Below are 20,279 nucleotides of genomic sequence, written 5' to 3'. Positions count from 1 at the left end.
TCAAACGCGGCTGGCCTGGGCTGCGTGAATCCTGCTCGCGTGTAAATCCACACGCGCACACTATCTTCTAGCGCTGCTGGCCTGGACTGCGTGAATCCTGCTTGCGTGTAAATCCACACGCGCACGCTATCTTCAAGCACTGCTGGCCTGGACTGCGTGAATCCTGCTCGCGTGTAAATCCACACGCGCACGCTATCTTCAAGCGCTGCTGGCTTGGACTGCGTGAATCCTGCTCGCGTGTAAATCCACACGCGCACACTATCTTCAAGCGCTGCTGGCCTGGACTGCGTGAATCCTGCTCGCGTGTAAATCCACACGCGCACGCTATCTTCAAGTACGGCTGGCCTGGACTGCGTGAATCCTGCTCGCGTGTAAATTCCACACGCATATATATTGTCTTCAAACGCTGCTGGCCTGGACTGCGTGAATCCTAATCGCGTGTAAATCCACACGCACACGCTCTTTTCTTCGCGGCTGTACAGAACCGCGTGTACTTGTTTGTACCTTAAAAGGAGCGCTATTTCCAACTCCTGCACCTGTGATATTAACAGGGGGATTGATTCATTTCTATACTTTACTCTACATGGGAAGGAAGCTTTTCAAGGATAATTGGAAGGTGACAGTGAACAGTACTTTGGACGCTATCCTGTGGTGCATCAACCCGGTATCTAGCGTGAGCCTCGTTCCGTTCGGGATAAGTCTCCCTTACTAATCTTCCCTTCCTTGTCGTTTGTTCTACCTTGGATTCCTCAAGAGACTCTGCTGGATTCATCTGCCCTAGACTCAAGGTCAGTGTGTGCATTCATGACATTCTCTATTCCATCATACCCAGGTTGGGGCAGTTATTCATGATACTTTATTTTGTTCTAGGCTGACTTCCTATACCTTACCCGCGCCCTTTCCAGTGATCCATCACTCTGCCTGTTTTACCAGTCAGAGAGTTGTATCATTTGGAAGGTCTTAACTTGACTTCACAACTATCAAAACGCGTCAACAGGGATCCGGAAGACCCTACCACCTGTATCCTTTTGAGTACCGTATCCTTTTCAGTTAATACTTTGGTGCTCTCTGACACCAGGTTTCCCCCAACTGACATCTCATATTAGGAGAATTGTACCATACTGGCCTTTTCTTTTTACTTATATTTGGTTGGTATTCAAAATCGCTTCGCAAATAGTCTTTAATATGTTTGAAAGTCGTGGAGCCACCTACTTGTTTAGGCGGACTCACTGGTTCACTGTGCGGCTGCTGCAAGGAGTTTTCGCTGGGCAAGCTTCTCCTTCTTGGCAGAGTTTTGTTTGGTTCCTGCGTCGGCCTCTGAGTCCTTTGCTGACAGAACCAGTGCAGCTTTACAGGACCGCGTCTCCCATGGCCCCGCTGTGCACTGTTCACTTTAACTTCACCGGTCCCAAATGCTGCCAGTCTGCTACTAACAGACATTTCCTGCTCTCCTCACGGCTCCGCTCCGTGAGTTTGCTTCTGCCTCCGGACTCGCTTTGCGATCCACCACTCTGCAGCCTTTCTCCTCTCTCCATCCTCGATTCATTAGCTGCAGGTGATTTCCAGGTTTAAATGTCCTGCGCAGCTGACTTGCACCCTGACAACTAGACTGCACATTACACTTGGTGTCACATCCCCTCCACATTGACTCCTTGCTCCTCTTCCTCGTCTCACTACTTGATGCTTTCTGGGACTTGGGAGTACATGGAACAGCCAAAAGATTTCAAGTTACATTGTTGGACAGTTTTATGCAGACAATAATCACCATAAACATTAGATGTTACATATGCTAGTACTTGCCAGATTTGTATATTTCCATGGTTCTGAATAATGGAATTAAGGGATCTTCCTCGCAAGAAAGAGACGAATACTGCTTCTCCCCCTGCTGGAATGACAACTCTCCCCTGACAGCTATCTAAGGTCATGTAATACACTCTCAGAATACCACCCCAAGGGTCAGGATCTGGTAACGGCTGCCTTGCCCTGGCCACATGGGAGGAGACTTTAGGCTAGGGATCAGTAATGACTCTGCAGTATTCATCACAATAGATCACCACCTCCTTTGATCTTCAGCAGGATTGATCAAGGCTGTGACAATCCCTTGTCTTCATCTGTAGACCACAGCACCTTGGGTTTGCGAGTTAACAAATACTGATTCTGTCATTTTGTTTTTCTGCTTTTTGGGTACCAGGGCCTCAAACTCTCGAGGATAATCTTGCAAATGTACTAACAATTCTATCTGTCTCTCTGAGCTCTCACAAACTCCTCAAACATATGGACCACCGCCAGGATCTCTCTCCCAGAATATTTGCCAACCCCTTGTCACAAATAGATGGGCCCGTTGGATACTGCATTGAAGGTGCACAAGTCTGATGGACTGAGGTTTAGCTCCCTGCACAAATCTCACTTTGTTACACAGCCCCTTGTTTATTTCTGGCATTGCAGAATGCCATAGTGTCTTAAAGCAGTCCGAAGCAGGTCTTAGGCAGAATATTAGCACTGCATAGAAGACCAAAACAAACAGTGTTATTTGACAATTGTGCATGGTAAACTGGTTTTATGTTCTACCTTAGAACCAGTCCTACTCCGGGTTTCTATAGTAGATTGGCACAATTAAATAGGACAGACTCCTCTGGTGGCCCAAGCCATTCTTGGCACTGCGGCTAAGACACATATACTTGCTATTTGCCTCTGCTCCCCGGGCTCATTGCTGTCAAAGGCTGCCGGCCACCTTGGGATCTTCCGGCACAGCATAAACCTAAAGAGCTGGTGCAATCTCTATGCTACTTTGCGCACCCTTGTTCCTCTCCAACCAGCCCTCAAATCGCCTTCCTCCCAGGCTCAATACCCTCATGCTTACCATATCCATGCCCTGCTGTCCCCTTCTCAATCTTCTAACTCTGTAACAACTAACAATAAAATATCCTCCAGTTTGTATCAAAGAAAACACAAACAGATGCACAGCATTTCATCCCTGTGCAGAAAGACACACACAGAAGCCATTTCAGTGGAATGCAGTACTGAACCAAGTAGATCACGCAGTCCACAATGAGGTACTGAAACGAGAGGGTCCCCGGTAGCCTACATCACCATTTAACCAATACTAACGAATGCAAGCCTCATCTGGGCGAAGCATCAGGATCTCTTCTGCTCCACCAGCTCAACCATGGAACTTATATTTGGTTGTGTAGGATTAAGTTGGCAATTTAAGAAGAGAAAAAGGTACCTGATATCCATGAATACATGCAAACAAAACTAATTCTACAAAATGAAAATGATTTCCATCAACTTTCGAATGAAAAATATATGTAAAGATTTAAGACTTACATGGATCTGGCATATTTCGAAGGAGGCATTGGAAGTTGGGTATCTATAGCAAAAAAAGCACATTATTAGAAAGAGTAAGAGTCCCAGAAATACTGCAGGAGTGCAAACATAAATGGCCACATTATTCAGAAAAGGGGTAAAACAATGGAAGGGGTTATTTTGGAGTGCATGAAAATCTTTTGTTGACAATTCTGGACTGACATCCTCACACTGGGAACCAATATTGACTTGCAAAGTCTCCAAAGAAAAGTTACTTTCTCGCTCGAGCACCTTCTACCTCTCGGTCTATCTCCTGCTCTTTTCGTGCTCAAATAGACAACACCATGGGGGACTGGTCTAATCATAAGGCATGGCAAAACTGGGGTGTGTGATGAATCCAATGGAGTCATCACCGCTTCCCCAGCAGGAACCTCTTCCGATGTGGAAAGGGGACGGCAGCCGCTACCCGATTCTGACCTTGGGGGCGGCTATATGAGGGAGGATCAAATGGGAGGAGACACCTACCGGGGAGATCTCATGATTTCATTGGATGAGGCTCAGCATTCCCCCATTTCCCATGACCCTTTGACACCCAAGACCTTAATGGCCTATTGTCAACTAACAGTTCCCCTTGTAGACAAAGTCAAGAAACCTTTTCTGTACACTATTCTGGTCAAGCCCCCACCTTTGACTCAAACACCTACAGCTCACACCTGATACCTTTTGCTTCTAATGTGCCTTTGAGAAAAAACGTCTAAGAGTTAAAAGTCCAATGACATACATTGACTCCAACTCCCATAACCACTCAGGTACTGAGACAAGGAGAAGGATGAGGGAGTTTGCACAAAGTGAGAGGAGCTCGAAATACAACATGAAATCTAGTTATTTTTCCAATCCTTCAGTGCGTGGGACATTTAAAGATGGAAACCGCATTACGGGGAAGAGCAGTGCAGGAGAGGACGTTAAACCCCAGGCTGACACTCACAGACTGGCTTAGCGGAACAGAGAAGACCACCAGGACAAGTGGGGGAAAGCTGCAAGTGAGCGAAAAGAGCTGTGGAGACTCTGGGAGCCGCGCAGGAGTTTCTGGATGGTGAGCCGTTCGCAGAGTCAGCATTCTCCAGGCCGGGCCAAAGAAGAAAGCTGTCATCTGAGCGTTGGAGCCATGCGGAACGCTGGTGAAACATCTGCACATTCCAAACTGGAAAGTAGGTGAAGGAGCCACACCGCAGAGGCGCGAGCAGAGTCAGAGACAATGGAAGGAACCGGTGAGTCTGCCCAAAGCAGCGGAGCCTCCGGGGCATTCCGACAAGCGCACCAACAAGTGTTTGAATGGTACAAAGTTGCTGATGCAACAAACACCCAAAGTTTGTTTGAATGAAGTCACGGCAAAGTACAAATTCAACACCCATTAAGAAGAATGTTTGAATGCAGACAAGGTAAAGTATAAAGGCAAACTCCAATCAAGTACAGATGCATGATATGCCAGTGTGGGGGAAAAGATTGAACTAAGCAAGTGTTACCATAGACAGATATACCAATCACCTCACGGCATATGCTATTGTGGTATAAACAGAACTGTGAAACACATACGACCACATGGCAGGCGAGTACACCAGGCAGCTGAAATTGTATTTAGATTCCGGGCAGGAGAGCATACCAGGTTATCTGAAAATCCATAAGAAATGTCCTAGGAGGTGAGTACACCAGGCAGCTGAGATTGTGTAGATTCCTGGCAGGGGAGTATACCAGGTGATCCACCAAATTACAAGGAACATTACAGAAAGATGGTTGCAGAACGTATTGTTTAAACAAGAACTTGGTGAGTCCAATGAAAACACAAAGGAACTGTTAGAGACATTTTGCCATCCTATTCAAGAATACAGGGGAAGGGAACCACCCTCTGGTTCTAAGGGTTGTTACCTTGGAGAACATTTTGGTTGGAGTCATTCTGATCCTTTTGGGTTCAAACACTTTTGCTAACATCAAGTTAAAGACATTTCCTTGCAACCTTTGTTGTTTTGTTTATACTTTTTAAGTCCAGATAGGACTTTTTGGACCCAAGGACGGCTTTTCAGTTACTGACATCCTGACACAGACAGATCATTAGTTTTTGGTTTTCTAGGGCAAAGATGCTCTTTAGAGCAGAGCTGTGAACATTTGGGCAATTTGTTTTGCTTGTGTGGTAAGCAGACATTACAGTATTCATACATGTCACCAACAAGTGATTTTTAGCCATGGCTGGATTGTTAAACCTTGTCCAACCCCCTTCTCTTTGTAAATTTTTTTCTCTTTAGTTGTAGTATGGTCGATTGGCTCATTCACTTTGGGTTTTCTTTTGTCTTTTTGTTTTGCTTTGTGTGTCCTGCAGTGCTTAATCCCTCGCCTGTGCCACCTGACAAACGGCAGGCCACCTCCAGCCCACTCCATTGCTATTGTGCGCCCATGCTTCCAGACACCAGTCTTGTGTTGCATGGTTGATTGCATAAGCCCGTTGGCTACACACAGGGTGGCTTCATTTGCAGATTCTAAGAGGTATTAGCTCAATGTAGTTAGCATGCAGCCTTCTCTTTTAGTTAACTTTACTGACAATTCTGTGTGAGCATTAATTATTCAGTTCCAGATGTTTACCTTTCATCATTGGTGAATGTTGGGCCTTTTGAGAGCACACCTGAGGTGTGGTAATTACGGTGTACTCTTGGTGGTGCATCTGTTGGTTCTGGGCACGGTGGTGTTGGGAGTAGAGGAACATCACAGCTCCCCAATTTTCTGTGGTAAGAGGTTCCCTTATAGAGTTCATGAGCCTGTTTTCCATGCAGGTGTCCATCATTTTGGTTGGTCTCCTGCGGATGTATAGGCCTTGTTGAAGTGTATGGCCTTGCAAAGGTAAGGATAAATTGAATCAGTTTTGCAACATTTAGCACAAATCGATGGTCAAATGTGTTTTTTTTTAAGTATTGTCAATATGTTTTGTAGGTTTTGTTATTTTTGTTCCCCTCATGAACACGTTTAAGTTTAAAACAATATATCAACGTTAAAACCGTTCCATGATGTTTGGAAGTAGCTGGAAGACAACAATTGCGATTCACCTGGTCTCCAATTGGCTACTTTAAGGAACACATGGTGGCAACAAGATAGGCAGACACAAGTGATCACAGTTCAAGGGTGTTTATTGAACAATGAATGCTGTATGCAGGTTGGAAAAACGCCTAATCTAAACCTAAATCTAAGATTGGAGCAAGCGTTGAGCATCAAATGATGGGATATTGGGAGTGTCCAGGGGACGGTAGGGTTCCCATTTTGGATCCTCTTCTTTCATTCATATGTTTATTGGTGGTTCTGTTCCAGGACCATTTTTCCTCCCCTGCACCTCAAAAATGTGAAATATATATAGATATCAGCATTTTATCCTTTGTTGTACAAAAATACCAGGAGTGCACCCACAATTCTTTTCACAGTTCGTTTCATCACTGATTTTACATCAGTCTGGCATAACGTGTAGGTAGCACCCAGTTTTCATACACCAACCATGTCCTTTTCGCGCCTCAACGAGCTCACAGGTAAGCATGCTACAACATTAGCCTTTGATGTAGAAGAAGCTAAACGAATGTTGTCATTGCTAAAAAGCACAGAAAAATCCTTACAGAGCAAAGTCAGCCCGGACAGATTAATATTTCAATTAGAGAAACTCATTAAAACAGAGATTGCACAGAAATTACACACCACTACATTGGTGGAATATTTTAAATCCCAGAAAATTCTGAGGGGATTGAGGGTTTACCTCAGACCGACATTATGCAGTGACAATAAAAAATAAGTGCTCCTTGGACCTAATTCTACTCACCATCTAAGAACTTTCAAAATCCCTGACCTCAATAGACACAGAAATTGTTGCCCTGAAAATCCAACTGAGTGAGTTTAAGTCATCTGAAGAACTATCACAACTACTGGTAGACATCAATTCTAAACTGGCTGGATACAAGGCAGATATCGAACAAAGGAAACTAAGAAAATTCAAGAGAGATACTTTATTACTTGAATGACATCGTATACACCTGGCAAGAATACTATCATGCCCATTAATTTAAACAAGGCAAAGCCTCATAATCCAGACTCATCGAACACTGGGAGTGACAGCAGTACAAGCAGCATAGGTGACTCGATACAACCAGAAGCCACAGGTCAGTCTTCAGAAACAGAAAACAGATAAATTGGAAGAGAAGAAGCAGGACCAACGAGCCCCACAGAATCTCCATCATCACCCACACCATCCAGACCAGACGGAACAGGTGTTTTTTTAGGACTACGAGACAAGTCAAGAGAAAAACGGGGAGGGGGAAAAAGCGGCTCAAAAAAGAAAAAACAAGTGAGCGAGAACTTGGTTGGAAATATCTCTAGTAAAACTCTGAAGGAGGAATGGCTCCGCAAGCTCAGGGTGATATTCTCGTACGAAAAACTCACTGCAGTAGTAAATGATACCATGACGAACTTCGTGCAAGAGTGGGCTGCAGTTCTATTGCATGATGACTGTGTCTCCATGCGCTTGTAGGGGGGCATTGAACTGGCCCTGTATGGGGTAAACCTGAGCTGTTAAGATTTTACTATATTCACCCCACCACACCCTGCAGAGTTCACTATTGTGGCCAATGTTGCTAGTCTTTCACGCCTACGCTGTGTATATGTTTGGAAAGTGATGGGTCAGTTTGCATGCATCAGACCCGCCCTGCGGCCACCGGTAGCCGGAGAAAGTGGGTGAAATGTTGTAATTCTGACCTACAGTTCGATATGCAGCCGAATGTAACTGCGCAGACTTGGCAGGCCTCCTCATACCCCTCTTAGACCCGGCCTAGCCTTTGCCCAGCTGTCTCTTAGATGGACCCCACTGTCACGTGTGCTAATTTTATTTACCGTATGGCTTGCAAGTGTTCTACCCGGAACTTTAATACCTTTGCAACACCTCTAAACTTGGCTTGTTAATCATTTAGGGGCGGGAGGGGGGAAATGGGAAAGGGTGTTAAGGAAGAAATATCAGAAAATGTTACTGACAATGTGACTCATTGTGATGCTTTTGCAGATCGGGTCGATCGTCCGGCCCAACCTCATTTCTGATTATTGTCAATAAAAACAAATTAAAAAAAAAAAAACTCTGACGAGTGGTCAATTGGATATGTCGAACCGTGGATTGTCATTTGTCCCAACCAGCAACATGACACTATTCGAAGAAAAGATCTGCCTACATAGGCTACCCAGGAAACTAAGACTCAAAATCTTCTTTGAGACTGAGGGGGACATGGAAGCCCCGCACTCAGATGACAAAATGCTAGAAATTCGACCCGCATATACCATATTTAATCCTCAACCTTTTTGAGAAAAATGTAGTATCAGATCTGAATATAATTAACTTCCAGAAAACAATACCAATGAATGTGAAGAATTGTCAACTGGACCACATTGAGACACTCGCTAAGGACGAGGATTTTACCATCAAGCCGGCCAACAAAGGGGGAGCAATCATGGTGATGTACACAGAAGACTACACAAAGAAATGTCTTGAACTACTGAACAAAGAAAATACATACATCAAACTGGATGGGGATCCTATCATCAGAATTATAGCACTCATAGAGAGGATAGTAGATGAGGCCTGTGAAAACGATTGGATCAGTGCAAAAACAAGTGAATTCTTGATCAACCAACATCCTATTACTCTGGTGTTCTACGGTCTCCCAAAGATACATAAGGACCAAACCAATCCTCCATTGAGACCGATAGTGGAAGGATCAGATAGCATTTTTGACCCCCTGGCTATATATGTTGATCGGTTATTACAACCACTGGTCCAGGAGATTCCGACGTATCTTAGAGATACAACTGATTTCCTAAATTGTATTCAAGACATCACAGCCCTAAGCTCAGATTGTATCTTTTTCACCATGGACGTATGTAGTATATACATGTCGATCCCACATGACAAAGGAATTCAAGCAGTAGAATGGCTTCTATCCAAATCACCAGTTACAAGAGGAAACCCCCACTTCATCATGGAACTCCTAAATCTGATATTGTAAAACTACTTCAGATTTCAAGGTAAATTCTGTGTACAAGCTACTGATACATCAATGGGGTCAGCAATGGCCCCTGCTTATACAAATACATGTATGTACAGATTTGAGCACAGGTATGTGTTAGACCACCCAGAATGGTCAAGCAGGATATTAATATGGAAACGCTTCATAGATGACATTTTTGGCATCTGGTGCGGCACCCCCTGAAGCACTTGCCTCCTTCTTCAATTACCTTAACTCGGTACACCACAGCATCAAGTTTACTATGGAGATTGGAACACCTTCCTTACACTTCCTAGATGTATATCTAGAAATTCAAGGAAATCAGATTACGACCAATGTTTACCACAAACCAACGGATGTGAACAACCTTCTACACTTCACAAGTTTTCATCCACAATCCATGCTGAACAGTTGACCATATAGTCAAATCCTAAGACTTAAGAGGATCGTCTCTGATCCAGCCGGATCGGATGTGGAATGTACCAAACTGATGGATACATTTGAAAATAGGGACTACCCGGGACCAGTCCAGAATGCAGCCAGACAGAGATCATCTTTAGTGAATAAGAACATCTCCTCACGAACAGAGAGAGAAAGTAGGATAGACCACTACTATACATATCCACGTACTCTCGACAAAGCTTTCAGGTGGCTAAACCCATCAAGAAACGCTGGGGGATTCTACAAAATGACACACTCCTCCATAAACTGTTCCCAAAAACGCCAATGATGGCTTTCAAACGTGGCCATAACCTGAGGGACACCCTGATCAGAGCCGAGAGACCCCGAAGGAGAAACAACTGTTGTTGAAGACTAGAAAGAAGGGAACCTTTCCCTGCCTAAACTGCTCTTATTGTAATAACGTAATAAAAGTGACATGATCTCACATCTCCACACTGAGAAGACAATTAAATTACGAGACTTTGCAACATGCCTCTCAGCAGGGGTCATTTAGTCAATAAAATTCCCTTGTGGCAAACTGTATGTTGGCCAGACCATAAGGCCAGTAAAGGACAGAATCACGGAACACAAATCTAATATTAGATGAAAAAGCCTGAAATCTCCTCTTGCGAGACACTTCATGGAGAATCACCATACTGTAGCTCAACTTAAATTTCAAGTACTGCAAGTCGTAAAAAAAAACCTACAGGGGAGGAGACTACCACTCCATCCTATCCCGTAGAGAAAAGTATTGGATACATTTCCTAGACACTTTGAACCCTAGGGGCCTTAATGAAGAGTTCTCTCTCAAGCGCTTTATTTAAATACTACTGACCCTTTACTATTGCACTCTCCAGGCCACCGATATTCCTTTCTCATATGCTCATGTTGTGAATCTGATTATGTTGTACATTTGAATACGCTGTATACTATATTGCAGACTCCTTTTATCTGTGATACGTTAATGTGGAGTTAAATGTTCTAATGCACACAAAAGTTGCTCAAGTGGTTAGTGAAGTACACTAAGGACATATTTCAGAGAGTTAGAACGAGAGAAGGTCCTACATTGCCTTGTAAAGTTGGACCCTGATGGAACTACTGTTTAAGCTACACAAGCCTGGGAAATATATACCGGCCCATCAGTTATGGTTAATTAGTTCTGTGTATCCCCCAAAATCATGAAGTGGGAGCACTTCACAGTGAATTGATGTCATCACACAATATGCATAATACGAAAAACATTATTTTGCAAAACTAATATTTTATTCTAGCCAACTTAACTTTGTTAAAAGGTCCACTGTACCGTCTAGTCCGTGAGGATCTATATTTTGTTATATATGTCACTTTGAATATTGAGCAGGAGACCTCCTTAATATAAGTAGACAATGAGCCTTGTTTTAAATTTAATCACCTTAGTACAATAGCATAGACCGTAATCTAGGCTTCACCATATGATATCAATTGCACGCTAGGAATACCCATCCATAACAACTCCATTCAAAGATTGATGCCCGATTACATGCTGGCTAGCGTAGTCTGTCCTGGGGGAGGACCGTGACTAGTCAATTTTTTAACCATTGAACCCACACTAAGAAAGGTAGGCAACAAGCATGCGCTGCATTCATAGCGTCTTGTGCCGTCTCCTTTGAAACACACATTACGTACAGAAAGCGAGGTCGGGGCTTTGCAGCCCATTTCTATGAGCAGGACGCAGTCCAAAGAACGCTCGGCTCCATTTCCTTGGCAACGGAAGCCTCAGGCGGGACGCAATCTTCAGTTTCCTAATCCTTGTTAGCGTACAGATAAGAGCATGACGACCCTCTTCGATCGCATCAGTAGGAGTCTGTAATTCTAGAACCATTTCTTGAAACCGATAACAGGATCCCTTTCCTTGTTCTCACTTTCATTTTTACAGTTACAAGTCTATATTTCCTCCCGATCATTCATTCGGAACTCATTAACAGCTCCACGATCGGTTCTCGCCCTTGTGCAGATGCCGGTTCACTACTGTACGGCATAGAGATTGCAACTTCTTTGAAACTGTGGCGAGTTCACTGCCCAAGTTTTTTTATAAAACTCTTAGAAAAGAGCAATTATGCAATCTAGTATTATCTTGACAGAATATATGAAGCGTTCCCTGCTGAGAACGGAGTATATACACCTTCAATAAGGGTATATCTTTTAGAGAAACTTGCACTTGAAGATTGGAGATCAACATTTCTATAGAAGAGAAACCCATCTCCTGGAAATTTGGTGAGAGTTATTTATTTACCCTCAACAGCGTTAATTCATCCCAGTACTCATATACATATATACCTACCTAGACCTAAGATTTTGCCCCTACATTTTGAGCATGGCAGAAACTAATGTGCATTTACCCCTGGATTCTTGACAGGGTCCTACATCTCAAGGTTGACAAGCGGTCTTTCGAACAGAAAACTTCTACCCATGATTAAAAGTAGCATTACAAGATCGATTTAAGGTACATCCATTTCGGTGAACTCATAACTCTAATATAATCCAAATGAGAAGCTGTATGTTACCCATTAAGAACTGCATATTTTGATTCCAAGATGGCCACCGGGGTGCTGGGACGCGATTAAAACGCGCTCTGCCCAGGCTGCCGAACAAAGCACCATAACGCAGTGAAATAGACGCGGCGAGCGGTAGGATCGCTCCCCCCCACGTTCCCGAGCCCCCAAGAGTGATCATCGGGCCCTGTGAGGGTCGGGCTCGGCGCGTGGGGGCGAGGAGCGGAGCCCGCCCATCCCCCACCGGGAGGTGACAGTGGGCCGGCCCGGCTCCTCAGCTGGGAGATCCGGGTCAGAGGCGCCCCGCGGGGTGGAGAACGAAAAGAACCGAGTGGGGGGCCCGGGCGGGACTCCCCCCGCCTCCTCCCCCTCTCCGTGGAGGTCAAACTATGGCATGGCAAGCCCCCAAGGACGCAGCAGAGGCACCGCCCACCCCCCGCCGACGACAGCGGGAGCCGCGAGCAGTGGAGCCGCGACACAGAGGGAGCCGCGTAGGCGGCCCTGCTCCTTTATGCGGCGGTAAGGTGAGGTGAAAACACCTGGCGAGTTCTCCCCCTTCCTTTTGTGGGAGACAAATTAAAGGAACGAGGAGACGGTCGCAGGATGAAGTCCCCGTCCCGTGGGGGCCCTACATCTGCTTCGGTCGAATCGCATGGAGCGACCTGCAGGGAGAGGGGCACCAACAACGCAACTCCCAGAGGTGAGCGAGACTGATAGGTAGGGGGCGAGGGGAAGGAGACCCCCCAGCTGAAACAAGGAAGCCAGAACTGCATAATACACACACAGATAAAGGCCATATGGAGAGGGGGGATGTATCCATCGCCTTGATAAATCCCATGAGTTGTAGCCCAGCAGCGGAGGAGGGGGGAGGGTGGGAGACTGGTGGGGCCAGAAGGTAATAACCCAAGCAAGAGCACATGAAGAAATAAACCCTGCACTGGGGAAATTCCAGCAAGCACGGAAGGGGCTGAAATAAAAAGGAAACATTAAGAACAGTCCCAACAAAGGAAGGGCATCCAGGCACGGTCCCAGTCCGGAGCGGGGAGAGAGCCCGACGGGGGCGACGGCAGAGGCGCAATACTTAGCCCCGAGGAGACCACAGAAAGCCAACGCGCACTCCGGATACACTCCTCGAACATGTCGAGGGCGAAAGGGAAGAGTAGCGCCACCCAGCAGACCCCACAGACCTCAAAGCAAGACGCAAATATCCTTCAGATGTGGTCGACTGACTCCACGGCGCAAGGTAAGGGAAAGTCCCAGGAAGAACTGCAAGGGGGGAGCATTGAGCCATTGCACCACCAACAACCACCCTCGAGAGAAGACATGCAAACATGGTTCCAGGAATTACAGGAAAAGTTCATGTTAACAGTACAGGAGCAATTCACGACAATGAAGGATGACATGAAACAAGTGGTGCAGGAGCTGAAGGTTGATGTGGCCAAAATGGAGGAGAGACCAGATGTACTGGAGAGAGCAGTTCAGGGTATTGAAGAAGAGACGCAACAGGTTAGCGAAACACAGGAACACTTGGTGAGACTCACCCATAACCTGGAAATACAGTGCGAAGACCTGGAAAATCGCTCCAGAAGGTCCAATATACGCATCAAAAACATGGCGCAATCAGTCCTGGACAAAGACCTTAAGACCGCAGTGAAGGAAGTGTTCAGGGATATTCTAAACGCACCAGAGACGGACACGATTGGAGTGGACCAGGTCCACAGGGTCGGACCGAAAAGATCTGGGGCACCGGGCGTGGGATGTCCTGGTTGCGCTCTCCTCATACCCTCAAAAAGAACAGATCCTGAGAAGGGCTAGAGAGATGGAACATATCAAGATGAATGGACAATAAATACAACTATTTCAGGACTTAGCCCTGGTCACACTGCAGAAAAGAAGAGCGATGGCCCCATTGGTCAAGGCAATGGTGGCGAAACAAATCCGATAATAATGGACCTTCCCGTTTGGTCTGACCTTCACTTGGGAGGGGAAATAGAGAAGAGCGACCACATGGGAAGAAGGTTTTAACATACTGGGTCTTCAGGAAGACGAAGAGGAAACAGACCAACCAAAATCAAGGGGCGACCAAATGAGAAAACCATGGGGCTGGAACACTATAAAACAAAGAAAGGCAAGCATGGGAAGGGAAAACCGCAAGAAGATGCCATGAACAGATAAAAGGAAAAGATGTGTCAAGGACAATGTTAGTGGCTGCTAAACTGGGCACCGCTGGGGGAGGGAGGGCGAAGGAGAAGGAGGAGAATGAAATGCTACATGTATGGAAGACCAGGCGGCCCGGGCGGGACGCACCGGCCTGGAATCCGGTAAGGACAGACCTACTGTGGGGTTTAGGATTCCCTACAAAACCGTCCCCTGAGTGTACGGAGGGCAGGGAGCTAAGGGCGCAACGCCCTAGTATCAGTAGGAACCCTCGCCCTACTCGGGGGCAAGTTGTTTGGTTTATGGTTCAAGGTTGGGGGGGTAAGTTTGGGTGGAAGGGAAAGGGGGAGGTGGGCAGGAATACATATGCAGTGGCTAAGCAAGGGGATCCAAAGTCAAAGAACAAGTACCTTACAAAATGGGGCGATTGCGCATTGTAACTTATAACATTTAACCCCACAAAGCGGGTTAAATTGGAGAAGCAACTCAAAAGGGAAAGGGCGGACCTATTACTGCTCCAAGAAACTCATATCAGAGCAAGGGACAAACAGAAAACTCGAATAAGAGGATACAAGATTTGGGTACAAGCAAACTCAACAGAAAAAAGATCGGGAGTCCTTATAGCAATAAGGGAATGGTGGGATGCCAAACTGGAGGATGTCACAGCAGATAAAGAAGGAAGGTATGCGTTCGCAAATGTATTGATAGAAGGCCAGCGCATCACACTCGCGTCAGTTTATGCGCCCAATATGGGGCAAGATGGCTTCCTCAGAGATGTTCTGGGAAAAGTGGAAGCCTTCGCAAGGGGGGAGGTGATTCTGGGGGGGAGACCTTAATATAGCATGGAATCCACAGGTGGATAGAAGCTCAGGGTGTGCACAAGGCCAAGGGGCGCCCTCAAAACATCTCAAGCAGCAGATGGACCAGCTTGCCCTAAATGATGTGTGGAGGGAACTGAAGGGGGAACAACAAGGGTATACCTACTTCTCACATGTCCATAGCTCCATGGCAAGAATAGACTACTTCTGGGTATCTGTGGGACATATGGGTAAGATTCAAGGGCTGGAACTAGGAACAATTGCCCTATCCGATCATGCACCCCTATGGCTTGAACGGAATCTCCCGGGGAAAACCAACGGGCTCTGGAGGTGGAGATTACCAGGGGATATAATTCAGGACCCGGTAGCGGGGAAAACTGTAAGGGAAATTATAGAGGAATACTTCACGCAAAATGACACTGGGGAAGTCCCGATGTGCACAGTCTGGGAGGCGTTCAAAGCTGTTATCAGCGGGAAGATAATGGCGCTGAAGATAACTGACAAACAGAGGTATATGTGGGAAAAGGAACTAGAAAGTGCAATAACAGACCTACAGAAGAAAATAACAGCACATCCCACTGCAGCTTTAAAGAAAATGCTAAAACACACACAGGGTCAGCTAGAGATGCTTTGCACAAAAGGAGCAGAAAGGAGCCCATTATATCTAAGACAAAGATACTACATAAAAGCAAACAAAGCAGACAGGTTGCTTGCAAGACAACTCTGTGCAAAACAGAAAGAAACAACGATCAAGACCATAAGGGATACGAAAGGGGATCAGCTGACGCGCACACAAGATATTGGGGAGACATTTAGAAAATTCTACCAGAAACTATACTCTACAGAGCACCCGGATGCAGAGGCACAGGATAATTATCTTAATTCCCTCCACATCCCACAAATTTCAGAAGAAGACGGACAGGCTCTAGAGAATCCAATACGGGAAGAGGAAGTGGGAAAAGCAATAAGGGACCTCCCGGTAAATAAAGCACCCGGCCGCATTCTATAAAAAAAATGCGGACATGCTGATTCCGGCCCTAACCAAGCTGCTCAATTCATTCAAAGATAGCGGCAATGTGACCCCCACAATGAACGAAGCGAAGGCCCTAGTTTTCCACAAACCAGGGAAAGACCCGTCCCTCCCAGCATCATACAGACCAACCTCCCTAATAAATATAGATGCAAAAATGTACACAAAAATACTAGCAGCAAGACTATCCCCGCTCCTTCCAAGGTTAATTAATCCAGACCAATCGGGCTTCATCCCGGGAAGGCAAACCCATGACAACCTGAGAAGGATCATTTACCTAGTGGAAAAAATAGGCATAACGCAAACCCCGGCGGTTCTCCTCACAGTCGATGCTGAGAAGGCGTTCGACCGGGTAGAATGGTCCATGCTATTTAAAACCCTGAAATGTATGGGATTTGGGGAACAATTTATAGCAAGAATAAGAGCGAACTATAACTCCCCATCCAGTAGAGTGGCCATCAACGGGGAGGTGACGGAGAAGGTAATAATATCAAGAGGTACAAAACAAGGCGGCCCGCTCTTCCCATTACTTTATGCTATCTTCCTGGAACCCCTACTAATGAAATTAAGAGAGTCCACTCACGTCAAAGGGATAGACATGGCAGGCATGCAACACAAGGTGATAGCATACGCAGATGACATGTTATTCGCACTAGAAGACCCGGGCCGAACACTAGCAGCAGTGGTGGGGGAACTGGAAGACGTTGGGGCCATCTCTGGCCTAAAAATTAACAGAAATAAATCAGAAATTTTAATACTGGCGGGGGACCGGGGGAGAATAGAAAGGGAAGCAAAAGTAATGAACCTCAAGATCGCAAAGGAAGGCATAAAATACCTGGGTATAACATTAACTCACAAGGTAGGGCTACTGTATGGGAAAAACTATCCGCAGCTCATTGCAAGCTTACGCAGAGATCTGGAAAGATGGAATCCTCTGATGATATCTTGGTGGGGCAGAATTCAAGCAGTCAAGATGACCATCCTCCCAAAGCTACTGTACTACTTTCAAGCGCTCTCAGTGGGGGTCCCCAGAACTTTCTTTAAAACCTTATCCAAAGTGATCTCATCCTTTGTGTGGAAAGGGAAGACCCCGAGACTGGCCAGGGCAATCCTAACCGCACCAACCAGGGAGGGGGATTGGCGCTCCCCCACTTCCAGAAATACTTCCAGGCGGCTCAGCTAAAGGTGCACAGTGAATGGATGGGCGACAACCCGCAACCGATCTGGGCGAAACAAGACAAAGCAGTAGCAAGAACCCCGCTGGTGGAATTACTCTGGAAACAGAAACAACATAGACACCCCAACATGGGGATTAGCGAAATAATGAAGACAACAATGGAGGCGTGGGACAGCCAAACACGAAAAGGGATAATGACCACCGCACTCGGCCCTTTCACTCCCATTTCACGAACACATTTCCCACCGGGGTTGGAACAGGGGGCCTATGAAAGCTGGGATGAGGCGGGAATAATGAAAATTGGGGAAATGTTGATTGACAATGAAGTCAGGACTCACAAGTCGTGCTACCCTCGCACATCACGCCACAAACGGACAAATTCAGATACGAACAACTCAAACACTGGTTAAAAACCCCGGAAATAACTGAGGCAGCGACGAGAACCCTCACTCCATTTGAGAAATACGTCATATCCAACTCAGGGGAAAAGAAATGGGTCTCCACTCTTTACTCCTTCATTAACTCTCAGGAGGAAGAGGTCAAGTGGGCATACATGCTCAAATGGAGCAGAACACTGGGGGAGGAACCAACAAAAAAGAAGTGGGTGGACCTATGGACACTGATCCCCAAGATGACTAGATCAGCGCAGGCAAGAGAAATGTGGACCAAAATAGTAACACAATGGCACTATACTCCCAAAAGATTGCATACAATGTTCCCCAAAATGACAGACAAATGTTGGAGGGAATGCGGAGAGGTGGGAACGTGGAAACACACCTGGTGGGATTGTAAGGAGATAGTGCCGTTTTGGGAAGAAGTGAAGGCAGAGATGGGGAAAATGTTTCCAGATGTGGGACAAAGGGGGGTGGGAGTATGGATGTGTGGAATAAGAGACGAAACTGCTAGAAAATACAAAAAAACACAATGGAGGGGCTTCATGGGTCGTCTCATAGCAGCATGGTCAACAATAACTCAGAGTTGGAAAATGAAAGACACCCCACTGACTTTCACGTGGCTACAAAAAGTGCGAACATATTTGGCAATGGAGAAAGTCACCCATACAATACAAGGAAAGAGGGACAGGTTCGGAGAGGAATGGGGAGGAATCCTGGAGTACCTCCAGTGAGACTTTATGGAACAATGGTGCCCACACAACATTAAAGTAACTGACATATTCAGTGCATAATGTCATCCCCGGACGTTGATAACTGGTGCCCCCTGAGGGAGGGTGGGGAGAGTTGGGGGGGGGGGGGTGTCATTTTGTTTGATGTATGTTGTTATGTGAAAATCAATAAAGACAAGTTAAAAACAAAAAATACTGTATATTTTCTCACGGTTACATTAATCCAGAATAGGTTGCCATCTTTCTCTGGTCGGAGGATTACTAATTGCATATTCACCGATTGTCTATTTACTGATTGACTTACAAAAGGAGGCCCAGGTTCAGAATGTGTAGTAGCCTCTTAGATTGGGCAATCAACTGTGGTGTCTATTTTTTATTTCTGGCTCAAGAAGAAGAGAATGTAATCTCGAAACGCGTGAGCCACATGTTTTTTTTTTAAACGTTCTTTATTGAGTTTCAAATAACAAACAAACAACACAACCAAATTGCCTCTAGCCCACGGACCCAAACCACCCACCGACCTCATCCCTGACACAGAGCATTAGTTTCCGTCTCAGACATTTTGGTCTAGTCAGCAAGCACTATATAACAGGAGGAAAAGTTGTTCAATCCAGACCCCCCCAGGTTCAGAATGGGAAGCCAGTCGGCCACAGGGTAACACTGTAGAGCATGACCCAGGGGTGGGGGGGGTGGGCATTGACGCCGTTGAGGACATATCCGCCATATACTGTCTCAGAGGATACCAATAGTCAAGGGGGCGGCTGGAGGCCGGCAGTGTGGAAGCATAACTCGTCTCTCTTCGCTCCGAAGCATTCATGATTTCCAGCCATTTGGCGACGGTAGGCGTGCTGGATTTCCCCCAACATCTGGCTATAAGGTACCTAGCGAGCACAGAGGCCATACTTAATAGCTTCTTCTCTGAACGAGTGCCACCTTCTATCAAGGCCAGCAACCAGAGTTCCGGGGAATAGGATGGGGGGGGGAGGAAGCATCGTATTCACCGCCGCCTCTATGTCGGACCAGAAGAGCCTAATGCGGGGGCAAGGCCAAGCAACATGGAAAGAGTCTGCATCCGTATTCCCACATCTCTTGCATGCAGAAGAACACCCAGGGAAGAACCTGCTAAGGGTAGCAGGGGAGTAATAGGCCTGATGGATACATTTGAACTGGATCAGCCTATATCGACAATTCAAGGATATATATCGGGTTTGCATGCAAATTGCCCTCTATTGATTCTCACTCAAAGGCTCCCCAAAGGCGGAGTGCCATATGCGCTCATGCCTACGATTGCCACATGCAGTCCCAGCCCTGATCAATTTGTAAATAGTAGATACAAGCTTACCAGAGGACTGCGGTTGAATGATAAGGCTCAAGGCCGGATGAGGGGAGGGAGCTCGAGGGAATTCCAGCCATATACTCTTAAATGTACCCCGAAGCTGGTAGTAGTAGAGTAAAGATACTGTTGTGCACTCCTCTAGATTTAAGTTCCTCCCAGGTCACCAACTGGTTATTGTGGACTAAGTCACAAAGAGTCTGCACCCCCAATCTCAAAAAGTGCTCCTTAAAGGATTTTTCATGTGTGAGTGGGACCCCAATTATATTGTAGAGTGGAAAAGGGGTCTGGTATC

At 46.1% G+C, this 20,279-nt stretch overlaps 1 protein-coding gene across 1 annotated transcript in view; it reads right to left on the bottom strand.

Moving 5' to 3' along the window:
- Positions 1 to 20,279, bottom strand: part of RBBP9 (RB binding protein 9, serine hydrolase) — a 469,056-nt gene that overhangs the window by 372,592 nt on the left and 76,185 nt on the right. The window contains exon 2 of the mRNA XM_069607536.1: positions 3,328 to 3,370. Within this exon, the coding sequence (XP_069463637.1) occupies positions 3,328 to 3,370 (43 nt within the window). The remainder of the gene's footprint in view (positions 1 to 3,327; positions 3,371 to 20,279) is intronic.

This window comes from Ambystoma mexicanum, chromosome 4q (assembly GCF_040938575.1).
Source record: "Ambystoma mexicanum isolate Mex_15411 chromosome 4q, UKY_AmexF1_1, whole genome shotgun sequence".
Taxonomy (NCBI): domain Eukaryota; kingdom Metazoa; phylum Chordata; class Amphibia; order Caudata; family Ambystomatidae; genus Ambystoma; species Ambystoma mexicanum.
Note: the sequence above shows the minus strand (reverse complement) of the source record. Positions and strands in the feature narration are given on the sequence as shown.